Genomic DNA, 14040 nt, shown 5'->3' on the forward strand with positions numbered 1-14040 from the left:
GCACGTTTGCTTTCAAACAGATGTCATTTGGATTGTATAACGTCCCAGCAACTTTCCAACGGTGTATGTTAAGTATTTTTTCAAATATGGTTGGGAAGTTTCTTAAGGTTTTCATGAACGACTTCTCTGTATTTGGGAGTAGTTTTGAGGAATGTCTCAACAATTTATCTCTTGTCTTGTCTACGTGTGAAGAGAAACACCTTGTCTTAAATTGGGAGAAATGTCATTTCATGGTTCTAAAGGAAATTGTTTTGGGCCATGTTATCTCTAAAAATGGAATCGAGGTAGATTGCTCAAAACTCGATATTATAGCTAATCTACCTATCTCCCGAACTGTTAGAGATATTAGATCACTTATAGGGCATGCTGGTTTTTATAGAAGATTCATTGAGGACTTTAGTGCCATTACTATACCCTTGACTAATCTTTTTCAAAAGGATGTTCCATTTAAGTGGACAGATGAGTGTGCAAGTGCCTTTAATAAAATTAAATCATCCCTTACCACTGCACCTATCATGCGTCCACCAGATTGGACACTTCCTTTTGAACTAATGTGCGATGCAAGTGATTATGCCATATGGGCTGTTTTGGGCCAAAGGAAAGAAAAACGGCCCTACGTTTTCACTATGCGAGTAAAACTCTAAACTCGGCCCAAGTGAACTACTCAACAACTGAAAAAGAGTTACTTGCAGTAGTTTTTGCTTTGAATAAGTTTAGGTCCTACTTGCTGGGATTCAAAGTGGTCATTTTCACGGACCACTCGGCTTTAAAATATTTGTTATCTAAGTAGGATGCAAAGCCGAGACTTTTGAGATGGATCCTCCTACTCCAAGAATTTGACTTAGAAATAAAAGATAAGAAAGGAGTAGAAAACGTAGTGGCCGATCACCTTTCTAGATTGGCGTTAGATGATTCCACTGAGGAGATACATATCCAGGATACTTTTCCTGATGAACAATTATTTACGATCTCCAAATTGCCTTGGTATGCGGATATAATGAACTATCTTGTAACGGAAAAAATGCCATATCATTGGAAGTCACAAGATAGGAAGCGTTTTGAAACTGAGATTATGAACTTCTTCTGGGATGACCCGTATTTATATAAATATAGGACTGATCAAATTTTTAGACGTTGTGTCCCAGAGGATGAAGTTCGAAGTGTTATTTCTTTTTGTCACATGGAAGCATGTGGTGGCCATTTTTCTTCTAAGAAAACCACTGCAAAAATCTCGCAGTGTGGTTTTTACTGGCCCACTATGTTTAAAGACACTCATGCTTTCTGTGCTGCTTATAATAGATGTTAAAGGTTGGGAAGCGTGTCCCGGCGCAACATGATGCCTTTATCCTCAATTTTACCATTGGAGATTTTTGATTGTTGGGGTATTGATTTTATGGGTCCATTTCCATCTTCTTTGGATTTCTTTATATATTGGTTGGTGTGGACTATGTTTCAAAGTGAATTGAGGCAGTTCCAAGTAGGACCAATGACAACAAAGTGGTCATATGATTCCTTAAGAAAAATATTTTTGCTAGATTTGGAACTTCAAAGGCCATCAGTAGTGATGGCGGGTCTCACTTTTACAATAGAACATTTGAGGCTTTGATGAAGAAATATGACATCAAGCATAAAGTGAGCACCCCATACCACCCACAAACAAGTGGGCAAGCTGAGATTTCTAATCGGGAAATCAAACACATTTTAGAGAAAACCATAAGGCCAGATAGGAAGGATTGGTCCTTCAGACTATCCGATGCTTTATGGGCTTATAGGACTGCTTATAAGACCCCGATTAGAATGTCTCCATACAGATTGGTGTATGGGAAGGCTTGCCACTTGCCTGTGGAATTGGAACATAGAACCTACTGGGTAATAAAGAAATTAAACTTTGATATGGATCAAACAAGTGGACAAAGGAAATTAGAGTTGAATGAATTAGAGGAGCTGATGAGAGACTCTTATGAAAATTCTAAAATCTACAAAGAGAGGACCAAAGCTTTTCATGACAAAAATATCCTGAGGAAGAATTTTGAACCTCAGTAAAAGGTCCTAATTGTACAATTCCCGTCTCCAGTTCTTTCCGGGAAAGTTAAGATCAAGATGGACAGGCCCCTTCATTGTGAAGAATGTTTATACTCATGGGGCTATTGAAATTGAGAATCCACGTAATGACAATATATATAAGGTTAATGGTTAGAGATTGAAGCCTTATGTGGAAAACTTTCATGTGGGAGAGGAGTCCTTCAGTCTTTATGAGCCAGAATATTCAGATTGATGCTCCTGGTCTGACGGAGCATTTGTGCAGGATTTGTATCATATTCAATTTTTTTAGTGTCACATAGCAAGTGAGTTTTTTTTTATGGTAGGTACTATCCACCATTTCTTTTATTTTTATGTTGTCTGCATTACATTGAGGACAATGTAGAATTTAGGTTGGGGGGTGTGGATAGTCATCCATGTGATTTTTTTTTTTGGGTTTCAGTTTATTTTATTATTATTATTATTATTTTTAGGTTTCAATTAGGTTTAAGTTTATTTTTTTTAGGTTTATGGAAAAAAATTTCAACATTTTCAAAATAATATGTTTATATAAAAGAATGTGAACATGATATTTTGCGAATTCCAAAAGCAAAATTAATACTTAGTCTAAGTTAATAGTAGTCAGAAATCTGATAATTGAAAATTATAGACTTGAGTTCAATTATCTAATCACTAGTTTAAAGTGAGTTGTAATTTGATGTACTGAATTCACAATATACCCTATCTAACTAAGTGAGGAATATGATATGTGAACTAGAATAACAACTTTTGATTCAAACAAGGTTGAATGAACTAGTGCCATTGATATATGTTTAAAAGAGAGAATATTAAAGGAAAAAAAGAGTGATGAAAAAAAGAAATTTTTATTATAGAGCATGAATGCAATGACCATAACAATCGTGTCAGTAATCCGGAATAAGGATACCCAAGTATCCATTACTGTTACTATTACAAGCACGATACCTTAGGTTATGAAGCAAACCCGATGAGAATCTTCATCTAAGGGTGATCTATAATAATGAGGATATAATGATAAAAAAAGAAATGTCATGGAAAAAAATGGGATAACTAGAGATTTCATATTCTTGGGATGATTGAAAGGAGTTAGGATAGAGAACATGTATATTACTCAAAGTTAGACTAGTGTCACGGAACACCTAAGGATATTGGATCATAACTATTCTAAATTTTGATTAGGTCTCTGAACTCAAGGATGTAATGGATTAGAAAATTGAGATTCTAACTAACTTCAGACTTAGGTTAAGTATTGTTTTGTTTTGGAATTCATATGATGAATGAGGGCATAATTGTATAAATTTTTTAGTGTTGAAATATTTTTTTTTATTTTCAATGTTTGTGGGTAACATTTCTGGAAACCCTCACGAGACTATAACTCGTCTACTAGGGAAAACCTAGGGGTTTAAAGGCTTGTTGCATATGCTAATTACAATCGAGATTACCTGTGAAAGTGGTGTAGTTAGAATTTTTTTTCATTTTATTTTTTTTAAAAATTAATTTTAATTTTAATTTTTATTTTTTCGCTTATTTTGCTCGGGACTATTAAAATGCTGGTTGGGGGGTGTGTTGAGACTTAAGTATTGCATAATTTTTTCCATTTATATCTTGGTTTTATGAACATAAATCATCTTAATATTCTATTTTACTCATGTATGTGTTGCAAGGTGAATTTAAGAGCTTGGATTGAAAAAGGGTGCTAAAAAGTAAGAATTTGATGCTTAAAAATCACCAAGGCAAGGGATGAATCTTAGGAAACCAAGATTGAAGAATTCACTTGCCAAAGATCCAAGGAAACTAAGTGAGGAATGAAAATAATTGAAGATTTGAAGTGAAGAATCCTGAAATCGTTCTAAAAAATGTATTCTAAAGCTCTGAAGTCTATTTTGAAAAACTACGCAGCAGGAAGTCTGTTTTAAACGAACTATGCAGCAAGAAGTCTATTTTAGGAAAATACATATATTTGAGGCATTTTCTAGGGTTTTCAACTTTGTACGAAAATTGGAGTTCCCTACTTATAAATAGGGCCTCCTAGGGCATTCTTAAACATCATTAGAAGCATTCAAGAGCAATATTTAGAGTTTTTAGAGAGTTTTTAGTTTTATTAAAGCTTTATAAGTTGTTTTTTTTTTTTAGATCTTTTCTATTTGTATTTTTTTCTTCTTTCTTTCTTATTACTTTTTATTTTTGCAATTTAATTATGTTTTTCTAAGTTCCTTCTAGCCCAAGCTAGAAGGGAAGCAGATGGGTTTAATATTTCTTTAAGTTATGATGATTGATTGTTTTAATGATGAGAAGAATGGTGTATGCATGTTATCTATTATTTAGGTTTTATTTTTTTATCCTCTTATGAGATCCATATGTTTCCATCATATGAGATCCACATTGATGGATAGGCTTACCCTAAATCAATTAGATTTCCTAGATATAGGAGATGTTCTCAACCTGTTATATTTATTTGATATTCATTATCGTAGAGATATTGAATACTTAAAATCACTAGCGCTTGAGAATATATGTCAATGGTGCAAATCCATTATTTTCTAATCTTTTATATCATTTATTAAAATATTTAAAGTGTTTTATTTTTCGATTAGGCTGACCATAGTGTTCAGATCCTAGTTGTGTTATCCAAGTCATCATGATTTTGGAACATTAACCTATGTGTGGAACTTTAAAGCTTGGGTGTTATTTTATTCAGTTGAATTACATCCATTCAAAAATTCTAAAATTAAATCATCAGATTAATTTTTATTACTTAGTTTGTTTTGCATTTGATTATTTTTTTCTTCTCACAGTTCATCTCCCTATGGGATCGACCCTGTATTCACGGGATACCACTTACGAACCTCTGCACTTGGAGGCAAGCAATCAACTGGTCGAAGCCCTGCTTCAACTAGTCGAAGGTTACGCAGACTGCGTGCGGACTGCGTAAATTTGAGGCGGTTTCCAGACTATTCTAAGTCGGTGCGTAAGTGGGGTTTCCTAAACTATAAATAGGAGTCCCTAGGGGGTATTCTAAAGGCATTCTAAGGCTTTCTAAAGTTATTCCGAAGGGTTTCTAAAAGGGGTTCTAGGGTTTCAAAGGGTGTAGCAAGGGTGAGATTCGAGGTTGTTCGAATCGGGTAAGTCATTTTTTTTTTGTAATTTATGCTTTCATAGTGGATTTCTGTCGCTTTGTGCCGTCGTTTTTTCCTGAAAGGGTTTTCCATGTTAAATTTTTGTGTTTTCTTGTGTTTGCTTGGTGGACTTGGATTGCTATCCCAGATCCATCTCTGTGTGATTTCGCAGAACAAATCCCAACAAGTGGTATCAGAGAAATCGTTGGGGCACAGATCTGAATCTACAGGATTAGAAATAATGAGAAACACCAAGTTTGATATTGAGAAGTACTCAGGCAAAAATAATTTTGAGTTATGGAAGATTAAGATGATTAGTCTATTAACCAGACAAGGTGAAGCTAAGACTCTTGAGGAGTGGAAACTGACTATGAAGGATGAAGAATGGGAGACTCTTGATAGTAATGCTTTAGCCTCCATCTATTTGTGTCTCACAAATGAGGTTCTCTATAATGTCATGAGGGAGAAAACTGCGGCTAAGTTATGAGCGAAGTTAGAGGATGTCTATGCGAAAAAATTCTCTGAAAATCGCATACACTTAAAGTGGAAGTAGCATAACTTCAAGATGTCAGAGGGTGGAGATCTGGAGGCTCACATCAAAAACTTTAATAAATTGGTTTGCAAATTGCTATATATAGAGGAAGTGATGAAAGATGAAGAACAAACATATATGTTGCTGAATTCTCTTCCAGTATCTTATAAGTTATTCAAGGACACAATGTGCACTACAAATAAAATCCTGAGTGTCGACACCGTTATCTCAGCCATTCAAGGGAAGGCTATGAGAAAGCTAAACGGTGACATGGGGACATCTTCTAATGCATTATTTACGAGGGGCAGGAATTCTGAACAAGGTACGGGATTTTCAAGTTCTAGATCCAAATCCAAGGGCAAGGGCAAATGTAAAATAAACTGCTGGAACTGTGGGATGGAAGGACACATGAAGAAGGATTGTGCAAATCCTAAATCTAAGAGAAAAATCTGAGGCTTCATACAGGGAGGCTAACACTGCCACGTCAGATGGAATGAGTGGATGTGATGGTGATGTCTTGACTGTGTCTACAATCAGTCGCACATACAATGATTGTAGGGGCGAGTGGATTCTAGACATAGGGGTATCATTTTACATGACTCCTCATCGGAATTGGTTCGCCAGCTACAAGAAGTGTGATAGTGGACAGGTGTTTATGGGCAATGACAGTACCTACAATGTTGTGGCTGTTGGTACATGCGCATCAAGATGTTTGATGGTGTGGAGCGTACCTTTTTTGATGTCAGGCACGTTCTTAATTTGAAGAAGAATATGATTTCTCTTGGTGTACTTGAGGCAAAAGGATGCAAGTTCACGGGTATTGATGGTACCCTTAAAGTATCGAAGGGGGTACGTGTTATCATGAAAGCGCAACGACTCAGTAATCTTTACAGGTTGATAGGGAGCACTTTAACAAGTGGAGTTGCAGTGGCTGTAGCGGATTTCACCTCTGCACGTGTGTGGCATGCTGGGCATGACTACATGAGTAATTAGGGCATGAAGGTTGAGACGCACGGACAGAGATACAGAATAGGTGGAGCGGTCATCTATGAGAAAAATCATATAGCATAATCGCAAGATATTTGTGAGGTACATGGACGACTCTAATATTGCATATACTCTTTTACAGACGAGAAAGATCCATCTATTATTCAGATGCCTTTAGGTGAGGCTGGTGCTGAGAAGTGGAAGGTGATTATGGGTGATGTGATGGACTCGTCGTACCAGATCAACACATGAGAGTTGGCGGAGCTTCCAGTGTGCCAGAAAGTGGTTGAATGCAGGTGGATCTTCAATGAGATACAACATAGATATAAAGTGAGGCTGGTAGTGAAGGGTTATGGTCAGAGAGAAGGAATCGACTTCTTAGAAATATTCGCGCCGACGATATAACTGGTGTCTATAAGTTCGTATTGGCACTGGTTAGCCAATGCGATGTCGAGCTGGAAAGGATGGATGTGGAGTCTGCGCTTCTGCACGAAAAATTGGAAGAGTAAATCTACATGAAGCAACCAGAGCGGTTCGAAGTTTAAAGGGGCTGAGAAAAAAGTTTACAAGAGATCATGGTACGACTTGTTGCTTAGGCAGTGATATAAAATTTAATTCCTTTATGGTGAGTAATTAATTGTATGTTGATGGCATATAGATCGCCAATCATGACTTATCTGAAATCAATGTACTAAAAACTCGGTTAAGTGGGACATTCAGGATGAAGGATTGGGGGCCTGTAAAGAAGGTTCTTAGCGGTGATATTCATAGAGACTGGAAGAGGAGCAGGTTTTGGTATTCATAGGTAGAATACTTTATGTAGGTTTTTTTCAATGATGTGATGAACTAGACGAAGCCGATGAGCGTTCCCTACGCAGCTCAATTCAAGGCTTTCCTCGGGACATGTCTCAAAACAGATGAGGAAAAATAAGATATGTCTCATGAGCCTTATTCGGATGTGGTTGGCAGTGCTTACAATGGTCTGTGTTAGATCGGTAATTTCACGGGCAACTAGTGTTGTGAGAAAATACCCCGACAAGCAATATTGGGTGACTGTGAGATGGTACAGAAGACTACGTCTTATTTGTTGAGAAGACATGAGTAAAGGTGGTTGAGCACGTGGGTTTAGATATGACAGACATGCTCACAAAGGTCGTTCCTAAAAAGAAGTTCAAGTTCTGTGCAACTTCTCTAGGCTTGGTGATGACGAAAAAGAAAGACGGAGTATGCACGAGAAGCTATGATGTGATGCAGAGATAAGAAAAGATATCAAGAAGTTACACAGTTAAAGATTGAAGACATAATGGAGATTATTATAAAACACATATCTTAAATCTGAAAAAATTTAGAATTTTCGTGATCCTCGACTAGTCGAAGGTCAGGCTCGACAAGTCGAAGCTTCGACTACTCAAAGGTTATGCACTGTGCGCGGATTGTGTAAATTTGAGCCGATTTCTGGACTATTCTAAGTCGGTGAGTAAGTGGGGTTTCCTAAACTATAAATAGGAGTCCGTAGGGCTATTCTAAAGGTATTCCAAAAGGTTTCTACAAGGGGTTCTAAGGTTTCAAAAAGTGTAGCAAGGGTGAGATTCGAGGTTGTTTGAATCGGGTGTGTCCTTTTTCTCCCATACGGATTAGACATACGCTTCGCTCTTAGTTTAATTAACATCATAGTTGAAACTGATTCAAAACTCATTGCGGATTCAGCAAAGGACTCGCTAGCTCCTCACCCTTGGAATATCTGGTATAGAATGGGAGCTATCCAGCAAAGACGACGATCCATGAATCTTATCTTCAACTATATTTTTCGGGAGGGGAATTCGGTTGCCGATGCATTGGCTAGGTTGGCAAGCGAGGGCTGCCCAGACCAGATTTTTACAAACCGTGCTCATCTGCCGAGGAATGTTAGAGGTGCTCTAGTGTTAGTTGGCTTAAGAGTTATTAGATCCCTTTGATCTCATCCATGTTTAGGTGTCTTTTCTTGGGCTCTTTGCCCATCCTAGCCGTAGTCGATATGATAGGTCTGGTCCACTCTTTTTGTTGGGACCAACCCGAATGGATGTAAATTCTCTTCATCGAATGAATTTTGGGTGGCAGAAGCCCACTTAAAAAAAAAAAGTCCTTTCTCTTTGTAATTTATGCTTTTATAGTAGATTTTTGTCGCTTTGTGCCGTGGTTTTTTCTTGAAAGAGTTTTCTACGTTAAATCTTTGTGTTCTCTTGTATTTGCTTGGTGCTCTTGGATTGCTATCGTAGATTCATCTCTGTGTGATTCTGCATAATAAATCCCAACAAGGGATAAATGCAAATACCTTCCCTTTATTTTACCTACTCTGTTTTGCCTCATTACATTTATCTCCCCTCCATTTCAAAGATTAGTCGAAGATTTCCACAGACAAAGAAACAACACTGAATTATCTCTATCTAATATGCAACTTTTTAAGACCTGTGGGCCCATTATAGTAGGACACCCAAAATGATAATTGAACACCCATATGCCATCCAACCCACACAGCATGGTCACTCCACGGTGAAAATGGGACACTAAAAAATCAAGCCGATCCAACCATCAGGTGTCCCACGATGTTAATTTCGAGGTTTTTGGGTGGTTGTCCATTTTATTGTGGTGTGGCCCACTTGATGATTAAAATAGCCTGATTTTTTAGGTGTTCAATTTTTATGATGGTTTGACGTTCTGAATGGGTTAAATACCATTTTTTTTTGTGGTGTGGCCCACTTGATGATTGGATTAGCCTGATTTTTTAGGTGTCCAATTTTTATGATAGCCTAACCTCTCGGATGGGTTGGATGCCCCACTAATAATAACAGCAGGCTCTACATGCATACAAAATGAATTCTTTAAAAGAGGGTACTTTTGTTATTTGGTACAAATTCTTCTAATGACTCCAGAGGCACTTGCAATAATACAAAACCAGATGGGAGGTGTTTACAATCCGCGTAAGACAGGCTACGCATTTGCAATTATTCCCCTGGGATAAGAGAATAACTTTCAGACCCTGACAGAGAGTGATGAACGCAGGCAAATCAAACAAAATGTGGGTTGCGGTTTACATGTATAATGAACAAAAAATTAATATTATTAAATTATCTGGACGTCAGATTGAACATTCATTGGACAGTTAAAAATGAAAAACTTACAATTACAAGCAACTGTACAAAAATCAGAGGCTACATTGTTCAACTAATCTGATTTTGGGACTGTGACTCAGCGGAAGTAGGTTCCACAATTTAGTCAGTTAAATTGAGTTAGTGTAATTACCACTGTGTTAGGATTTTTGAGTGCCTGTGTATCAAGTAGTCAGAGTATCAAATAACTCTCCTTAAGCTACTTATACGTAGCCAGAGTATCAAATAATTCTCCTCAAGATAATCAAGATGAGGTGCCTAGCGCTTGCCAGCCATGGGTTTTCGTTATTTTTGTTAGGGAAGGACCCGTGTCTGTGTGGCGGACCCAAGAGAAGCTCAGCAAATCTTGATTATTTGGAAATCAAGATCTTTGAAGGTATCAATTCCATAAATAGTCGATATATATATATATATATATATATATATATATATATATATATATATATATATATATATAAACTAATTTCATGTAGAGAGCAAATTGTGGCAACGGTTGGGATTCATCTAGGGTTGGATCACTGTTAAACGACACAAGTGTTTTCAGGCAAGTGCACTTGGCATTTTTCATTGTATTTTTAGGTTAATTATATGTGGTGATGCAGGCTTCCTGAGCCAAACCAATCTCCACGGTTGATTTTTGTACTCACCGTGATGGAACCGTCTAAAATCATAGATTTTCGAGGCAATGCACTCAGCATTTATCTTTTTATTTCATTACGGTAGACGAATCTTTCCTCGATGTTTCGACTTTTAACTTTTCCCTTTAGAATCTTCTCCTATGTTTTCCAAACGATAAAAAACGTAGGTGGGTGCAATAACCAAAAAGTCACCGTCGAGCCATGCAAGTGCAAGATCGTAATGCAAAAACAAGCAGTGTGGTTCCTCACCAGGCTCTAGCCTTCTTCTTTTATGTTTCATATATATATATATATATATATATATATATATCAATTTTATGTAAGCTCTTTGCATCTATCTATTTCCTATCCCACACATATGGGCCAGCATTGCACGTGCATGGTAATATAATCCGTGCTTAGGTAGGGTCCCACTGTGAAGATAACCTGACAAAAATCAGACTGGCCTCGTCAGATTCCATCCCCATGTAAGAAAAATCTAAGTTATACAAAAATCTTGCCTACGGTTGAGATTCAACAAAAACTCGTGGTCTCCTCAGGAGTTGATCGTGGTGATCATCTGGCCATGCTGCGCACCTTATGCGCGGCTCAAATGCTTCACACGTGGGTTTGTACATGTCCCATGTGTAAAGGTTCACGTAGGGCTGGAAAATGTCCTAATATAAAATCAGTTGAAAACCACTAAATTCATCTTCTCATTCTATGATGGTTATATCAACGGCAATCTACATTGATGGTGAAATGGAGAGGACAGCAGACATTGTCACTCTCATCTAGTTTCCATCTTGTCTTTGAAAATCTCCATCTTCTACAAAACCTGCATTTAATGCCCTTCCTTCTCTCGTCTTCAAATACTCATCTCTTCTAATTCACATAAACATACAAACCTCCTCAATACTTCCACCCTTCATTGCTACTCTCTCTCGCATGTCTTCTCCAATTCTTCTTTTTCTTTTCCTCCTATATATCTCTGTTCATGCATGCAATGCTCGCCTTCACGACATTTTCCATAAGGGTTTCGGCAAGGTTGGTGCAAAATTACTATTCTACCCATTGGTTTTCCTTGTTATTTATAAAGATCTCACGGTAAGCATCTAAGACCCATTTCCTGGTGCAGTATATGGAGAAGGCAGACTTTGATGTGGCCAAGAATCCAGTGAAGCAGATGCAATTGTCGCCCGATGAAATCCAAGCACGACGATGGAAACCAGTAGATGGAGAAGTCGCCATGGACCACAGGCATGGTGGTGCAAGCACTGAGAAAGAGAAGGAATCGGAGGATCTTGCAAGGATTATGAATGTAAGAAGAGGGATGATTCCAGTTTCAGGTGCTATTCGAATCAAGTCTCTTCTTACAGTTTCATGGCGAATACCTCACGAGAAAGATGGAGAACATCATCCAGGGTTTAACTTGGATTATTCAGGACCCCAAACACATCCTCCCTCTCACAACTAAGATTACCCTTTATATCTACATATCTCTGCCTCTTAGGTATTTTCTGTGTTTTTAGGTATTTTCTCTTATACTGACACACAAAAGATCATCTTAGAATTACAAGGAATGAAAGAACTAGTTTACTAAAACGACTCTTATACAAAACTCTCATAACAGTTTTGAATCAGATGATATAGGCTGTTGTATTGTATAGTTCAGTATATTACATCATATAATGCTTTTCAATGAAAATAAAAAATAAAAAATCCACACCTTGTCAATCATTTAAAGAGGTTATATTCCCGAGCTATTCCTTTTCCTATTCCTCCTTCACATGAATTCTATCACACTACTACTGCTTCTGCTGCTGTTGCTACTGTTATTGTTGCTGCTGCTGTCATAGATCCCAACTTCTGTGTTCTAACTGTTGCACAAGCCTTTGTGTGAAAATTGCATCCACATAAAAATGGTGAGTGGGGATCTCTATGAAAATTTGAAGTGGGATTCCTGCCTGAATATGGATTGAGATTATGGCCGCCTAGCACTACCGTAATAAATAGATGGACCAGAGTCATTTGTACAGATTGGCGCTCCTGTCCAGAGCGAAGAGAAGGCGAAAGTTAAAGCACCGCTGAAGCAGCATCAGCAGGCTTCTATTGCTACGCTCTTATGCACTAATGGGAGAGGGAAATCTCTTCCCTAATTAATTATCGATAGTGATGGGGCTGTGCAGGAAATGAGAATGTAATATCCTCTCTCAAGTGGGTCTTAGAGTTGCTTAAACCATACATGCAACTTCCACTGGGAGATTGAAGAGGAGAGTGCTACCAGTATTTGGGGACATAAATGTGTAGCGAATAGTGGTGATCAAGACAGATACGTGTGCCACTCACCTGCACGTGCACACATACATGTATCTGGGTTGGTACACATGCTCGGGGACTGGAAGTTACATAGGATATGCTATATCTATGTCTAGAGGATTAAAATGAAGGGTGCAACATGTTATCATGTGGTTATGTAGGAATCAGGGAAGGGGGCATAGTTCATGCTAGGATCTGAGTCTGGTATGGGTTACATCCCAGTTGCAATGGAAGAACGTCGAAAAACTCAGGAAACTGTTGTTTTTGATGACTTAGTCACCATGGATTACGAGCAACTGCACTACAAACCTCCCATCCACAATGAATCATCCAAAGATAAATCTGCTTAATCGATTAAATCATTGAAAAACAATGTTAATTTTGGGCGTTTTGCAGTATTGATGGATGACTGTATACCCTCAAATGACTTGCAACTTTCTATTGATTTTAAGTTAAAAGGAAATGGAACAAAAGATATGGGTCTGTATTCATGGTTGTAGAATGTGGTCGGTGGTTGTTCTTAAATTAAGATGGCAGTTATTTGTTACTTTCCTTCTTTGACTTCTTTATTTTTTAGTACTTTCGGTTGGCATTCTACAGTTCCTTCGACATGGGCAGGGCAGGTCTTTTGATTGCAAAACAAGGTTCTTCTAATTTCTCTTCTGATAAACATCAGAACAGCACAACCGTATTCCTAATTAATCTTCAATTAGTAGTTCTTCCGTCTAGACTAGTGGTTGGAAAAAAAAAAAACAGGAAGAACTATCCAACTGCATGCAGCATTTTATATATCTAACACTGTTAATACTGGCTTAGGGGCAATTAGGAAGGATACTTCCTCTAAGCAACGTTTGGACAGTAGCTTGGGGTGTTGAGAGCCAGTCATATAGGGGCGATTTGTGATTTATTTATTTAATCCACTCTAATTGTATGGTGCTTGGTTGAATTGCGACTTGAGTTCATATGATAGGCGCGGCTTTTTTTTTTTTCACGGAGCCCACCCAAATGTTTGTAAAGCATCTTTTTATGTCTTAACAAAGTTACAGTTGGTGTTTTTCTCTGTTTCCGTTTTCCTGTTTGTAGAGTTTTCTTTCTTTTCTGTTTTCCCGTGGGTTTCCTTATTACCCACTGTCCAGTTTAGCCTTGTGCTATATGATAGGTGCGGCCACCATCTTTTTGGTTGGGCCCACCCGAATGCCTGTAAATTTGTCCGATCAATGAAATTTCCAAGGTTTGCAAAAAAATAAAATAAAAAAGAAGTTACA

The 14040-nt window shown here is 37.7% G+C and overlaps 1 protein-coding gene across 1 annotated transcript; it reads left to right on the plus strand.

The window, feature by feature from the left end:
* Positions 1–11344: 11344 nt before the first annotated feature.
* On the plus strand, positions 11345–12318 carry LOC131233281 (root meristem growth factor 10). The gene is made up of 2 exons (XM_058229929.1): positions 11345–11503; positions 11595–12318. The coding sequence occupies exons 1-2, from the start codon at positions 11405–11407 to the stop codon at positions 11931–11933; spliced, it is 438 nt and encodes a 145-aa protein (XP_058085912.1). The 5' UTR covers positions 11345–11404; the 3' UTR covers positions 11934–12318.
* Positions 12319–14040: the final 1722 nt, after the last annotated feature.

The sequence above is a fragment of the Magnolia sinica genome, chromosome 18 (genome assembly GCF_029962835.1).
Source record: "Magnolia sinica isolate HGM2019 chromosome 18, MsV1, whole genome shotgun sequence".
Taxonomy (NCBI): domain Eukaryota; kingdom Viridiplantae; phylum Streptophyta; class Magnoliopsida; order Magnoliales; family Magnoliaceae; genus Magnolia; species Magnolia sinica.

What these genes read in the sequence shown, in the direction of transcription:
- LOC131233281 (XM_058229929.1), top strand. Translation starts at nt 11,405, where the DNA reads ATGTCTTCTCCAATTCTTCTTTTTCTTTTCCTCCTATATATCTCTGTT. An exon ending in TCCATAAGGGTTTCGGCAAG is followed by an intron (nt 11,504 to 11,594) that starts GTTGGTGCAAAA and finishes TTCCTGGTGCAG; the next exon opens with TATATGGAGAAGGCAGACTT.